Below are 5,450 nucleotides of genomic sequence, written 5' to 3'. Positions count from 1 at the left end.
TATTGATTAGTTGATTTCACTGAGATGAGCGCTGCTGACGACATATTTCCAAAAAATATTTAAACTTCCATGTTCATGTAGAGCATTATCTCATTATAAGAAATGAACCTAAATAAAAAAGTGTCTGGAAGTTAAGATTATATTTCTTTCGTTTGAGCAAATCTCCGGCGGTAAAATATTAAAGGAAAAAAACAAGAAAAAAAGAGAGGAAAATCCCGATTATTTTTTTGACAAACCCATATTAAATCATAAGGAGTTGATAAGTATTCGGGACACAAATTATACGACATATTAAAAATGAACCAACATCATAGCCCGTGCCGTTACGTCACGGGTTAAGGGCTAGTTCCTTTTATATTTCGTATTTATAATCCTCCTAACAATTTTAGGTAGTTTTTATTTCTACCGTTTTTATTAAAATAAAATAGGTAAGTAACTAAGTGTATCCAAGTAAAATACTACAGTCTCCTTAATATTTTGACAAAGTCAAAGCGGACAGTCTTTTTCAACGGAGGGAGTATACATATTTGATAAACAAGGAACCTTTTTATTAATGAAAATTCGATGTTACAATGAGTTTAAGATCGAAAATAAGAGAATACAAAGTAACAAGAACATACCGTAAAAGTACAAGACCAAGAAATCCGACAAGAGAAAGAGAATGATTATCGGAGTAAGACAAATACAAGTATGAATAAGATCCGATTAAATCGGAGGAAGAATGGTTTTTCTCGAAATTAAAATCCAACCATTTAGTTTGTTTTTCTTCTTTAAAAAGATGTGCTCCCGAAATAAGAGTGATTTTCTCAAATTTCTTGTAACTAGTGATGAAGCTTCCGTAATCAAAGAAATCACCGATGAAGATTTCGTCGCCGGATAAGTTGATGATAAAGATTTCGTCCCCGGAGACAACAAAGATGAAGATTTTGTTGTTGGAGAGCATCACTATTGATCTTAAAATCCAACCCGATAACCAATGATCGCCATTAAAGCGAAGATAAACCTCAAAAGAGTAGAAAAAACACCATAATGGTATAGATAAGTAGAAAACATGATAATAACAAAGCCAAGACTACTAGTTACCCTATAAAGTAAGGAATTGCGAAGAAATTTGCTCATATTTGATCCGAAGTGAACCAGATCTGAGCAGAGAAGAGTTGTTGATGATGGTTTTGTTGAAGAAGAAGAGGGAGTGAGAGAGAGGAAAGAGAAGCCCAATTACCTCCGTATAAATCAATAATATATATGGAGGTAAATTCGTTATGAACTACAAAAACCTCTTAATATTAAAAAATATGGAAGTAATTACTATTATACTGGCCCAAATTAGCAGCACGATTTTGTATCAATATATATACTGGCCCAAATTAAAAGCACGGTTTTATATTAACGTATAAAGTTTATTAGTATATGGAGAATCAAATGTTTTCACTGTATAAAGTAAAAAGATTATCACCAACGGTGTACTATTATTTTATTTTATTTTAACAAAGAAAAGACAAAACTTAAATTAAAAAGTTCATCGTCACCGGAATAGTGACAAGAACATATAGTCAGATAGTTATATGGATGTAGTAACCAGGGACGGGCCCAGTGCTGGGCTAACCCGGGCTATAGCCCCTCCCCAGATTTGAAAACTAATTTATAAGGTATACTGTGTACCATCCAGATTAGCCTCTTTTTATATATTTTGCCCGGCACTAAATATGGACAACCAAAAATTGATACGTGTGAGATATTCCCCTTTTTCTTTTGCTTGGCAGAAGTCTCGAAGAGTAAAGAAGAGTTGGAAAGAGGACTTCCTATCTATGTTAGTATTCAATTTAACTTTGATCGATCTGATTTTGGGAAGATCGTAATCAATTATTCAATTTGAAGTTTGTAAACAAGATTGCAGGATGCTCGATTAAAATTTCAAGGTATTTATAGTGTGTACTGTGTAGTTTTCGTTTTTTTTACCTTGTCAATCTAGGGTTTTGTATTGTTAATCAGATTGGATAATGGAGTTATGGTGATATTTCTTAATAAATATCAGTAGTTCTAGTTTTGTTATCTTAGATCAATGATTTAGTATAATGAAATTGCAAGGATTCTCTTGCTATGTTAATAATTAGGTTTTTTTTTTTTTTTGCTGATTTTTTTTTGGTTTGCTGAATAATTAAGATTCACTTAAATAGGGTGTTCTTAATTTGATTCCACTGTTAATTATAGCTCATACCTGATTGGAAAGCTTTTCCACTGTTATACCTCATCCAAATTGGAGTTAAGTTTTAAATTCAATAGTTCTGTAATTACTCCTTTTTTTTGCTTCAATACTTTGATAGTTTGATATGATTATTTACAATTTCAGGTATATACTAATCCTATTCGACAATGTCACTCGACCATTTTCGTCCACCGGCTAAGAAGTTAAAAACGATAGAGTCATTTTTCAAGCCTAAAAGGGGTGATAAATCAAGTGAGCTGCTTACTTCTACTGACAATGTTGGCATGCCTACATCATCACACCATGAACATGGTACTTCTCAGTAGCAAAAGAATCCATCATATGCTCAACCAACTATATATAGTAAAGCCAAAGAAGTTGCAGTTCAAAGAAATGGAGGTACTTATGAGCGTGATCCAGGTTTGCGGCGCCAAATTTATGAATATCCAGTGAATCAACGTGATGAGGTACGTCGAGCTTATTTAAGACAGGGACCTTTCAAACCTAGATTATCCAAATATCCTCCTACTTGGGATGGAAGACAAGATCGTTATTTTCAATATAGTTGGCTGAGACAACATTCATGGCTAGAGTACTCTATCGAAAAGAAAAAAGCATATTGCTTCCCTTGCTTTATTTTTGAAACGGATCCACCTAAGCGGCCTGCATTTACAATAGAAGGTTTCTCAGATTTCAAGCATATTGGTTCTAATAAGACGGTATCTACATGTTCATTTGTTCAACATGTTGGACATATCAAATCTTCTCACATGGTAGCTGTGGAAGCTTGTGAAAATCTTCGGAGGCCATCTCGCCATATTGATAGCATTTTTCGTAAACAAAGTAAGGAGCTTATAGCAAAGAACAGGCTACGACTAAAGGTAGCAATTGAGACAGTTAGAGTGCTTGGTCTTCATGCATGTCCTTTTAGAGGTAACGATGAGTCATTAGAGTCAACAAATCATGGTAAGTTTATTGGTTTGATGAAATATGCAGCCATATTGAATGACAAGATTGCTGAAGTTGTCTTAGGAAATGCACCTGGAAAGGCAATGTATACTTCACCGAAGATTCAAAAGGAAATTCTACATATTCTCGCTAACAAGGTAAAGGATACTATTCGTGCAGAAATCGGAGATGCTAAATTTTGTATTCTTGTAGATGAAGCACAAGATTCATCAGTTCAAGAGCAAATGGCTATTGTTCTGAGGTTTGTTGATACTAATGGTTGCATTAGAGAGCGGTTTTTTGCAGTCAGAAGTGTTGAGGACACCACGTCATTAACTTTAAAGAGGGAGATTTCCGAAGCTCTTGCTTCACATGGTCTTTTAGTAGAAAATATTCGGGGTCAGGGGTATGATGGTTCTAGTAATATGAGAGAAGCATGGAATGGGTTGCAGGCATTGTTTCTTAGAGATTGTCCATATGCTTATTATGTCCATTGCTTTGCTCACAGGTTACAACTAGCATTAGTAGAAGCAGCTACAGATGAGCAAGATGTTTATCTGTTTTTTGAGAAGTTAAAAGTTATTGTCAAGCTTGTTGGGGCTTCTCCTAAGCGTCACAGTCAATTGAAATCTGCAGCAGTATTAGAGGTCGCCACAAAATTAGATGATGGTGAACTTGAGACTGGTTCGGGAGCCAATCAAACTCGTACTTTGAAACGGGCAGCAGATACTCGTTGGAGCTCACATTTTGGTTCTGTATTCAGTTTGATCCGTATGTATAATCCATCTTGCATAGTCCTTCAAAATGTTATGAAAGATGGAAACACCTCTAAGATAAGGGGGATGGCGAAAGGTGCTTATCTTGCAATTAGGTCTTTTGAGTTTGTTTTTATCTTACACTTGGTGGGAAGTGTTATGGCGGTAACAGAAGTGCTATGTCAAGCTCTGCAAAAGAAAACACAAGACATTGTTAATGCCATGAATCTGGTCAAGTCCACAAAAGTGCTTCTTCAAGAATTGAGAGACAAAAATTGGGTTACTTTTTTTGGAAATGTTAAAAGTTTTTGTGATGAACATGACATTGTCCTTCCTGAATTTTCAGATCGATATATGATGGGTACGGGTCGTTCTTGTCAGCAGAAAGACCATATAACTATTGAACATCATTACCGCGTTGATATATTTAATGCTGTCATTGATTTTCACCTATTGGAGCTAAGCAATCGATTCACAGAGGAATCAATGGAGCTACTTGTGCTTTGTTCAGCTTTCAGTCCGGATGAAAATTATAAAGCTTTTGACATTGATTCACTTTGCAGTCTCGCAGAAAGGTTTTACCCTGATGATTTCACGGGGCAAGAGGTATGTGTTTTAAGAAGCCAACTACAACATTACAAGTTAGACATTGCCGACAATCCAGATTTTGGAAACATGACTACTGTGGCTGAATTATGTCAGCGATTGGTTGAAACTGGTAAGTCAAATGCCTATGATTTGATAGATAGATTAATTCGCCTTGTCTTCACTCTTCCCGTTTCAACAGCTAGTGCAGAAAGGGTATTTTCATGTATGAATATTGTGAAAACGGTACCTCGTAACAAGATGGGTAATGAGTTTCTTGGAGATTGTATGATAGTCCATGCTGAAAGAGAAATTGCTGAAAAAGTGTCATGTGACTCTATCATAGATGACTTTGCTTCATTGAGACCACGAAAGGTCCAATTCAGTTAGTATATACGGGTTGCATATATTTTGTTATAGCTAGTTATGCATATATATATATATATATATATATATATATAGATCGTCGGATCAAATGTTATACTTGTACTTAGCTTAGCCACTTATAAATCCTAATGTATAACAACTTTTTTGTTATAAAATATGTAACTTTTTGTACTTAAACGCTTATGAAATTTTAATGGGATATAACTTTTTGCTATAAAGTGAAGGGGTTCTTGGTTGTTGAAAGTTTTTGTTAATTTTATGGAGCTAACCACTTGGTGAATATTGTAAGGTTTTTGGAGATTTATGTTGCAGCGTTGCAGGTGAGATGATATATAGTCCACGGATTGTTATAAAGCTTATGAAATGATCGGGATTTGGTTGTTGGACAAGCGACATATGCATCAATAAAAACGTACTACTTTATAATTTCTTTGGTAAAACTTTGATTATCTTGTTGAACAAAAAAAATTATTTTTTGCATATGTTTAGCCTTACCCAACACTATTTCCTGGGTCCGTCCCTGGTAGGAACCACATCATCCCATTACAAATTAATATTGACAAGGAAAA

General features: G+C 34.8%; 1 protein-coding gene across 1 annotated transcript; it reads left to right on the top strand.

Annotated features, from left to right (window-relative positions):
* The first annotated feature begins 2,373 nt into the window (after nucleotides 1-2,373).
* Nucleotides 2,374-4,884, top strand: LOC113305931 (zinc finger MYM-type protein 1-like). The gene is made up of 2 exons (XM_026554923.1): nucleotides 2,374-2,518; nucleotides 2,627-4,884. Exons 1-2 carry the CDS (start codon nucleotides 2,374-2,376, stop codon nucleotides 4,882-4,884), a joined length of 2,403 nt encoding a protein of 800 aa, XP_026410708.1.
* The last annotated feature ends 566 nt before the right edge of the window (nucleotides 4,885-5,450 follow it).

The sequence above is a fragment of the Papaver somniferum genome, chromosome 8, assembly GCF_003573695.1.
Source record: "Papaver somniferum cultivar HN1 chromosome 8, ASM357369v1, whole genome shotgun sequence".
NCBI classification, from domain to species: Eukaryota; Viridiplantae; Streptophyta; class Magnoliopsida; order Ranunculales; family Papaveraceae; genus Papaver; species Papaver somniferum.
The sequence above is the reverse complement of the archived record's forward strand: the minus strand, read 5'-3'. Positions and strand labels throughout refer to the sequence as shown.

What these genes read in the sequence shown, in the direction of transcription:
- LOC113305931 (XM_026554923.1), top strand. Translation starts at nt 2,374, where the DNA reads ATGTCACTCGACCATTTTCGTCCACCGGCTAAGAAGTTAAAAACGATA. An exon ending in ATCATCACACCATGAACATG is followed by an intron (nt 2,519 to 2,626) that starts GTACTTCTCAGT and finishes AGCGTGATCCAG; the next exon opens with GTTTGCGGCGCCAAATTTAT.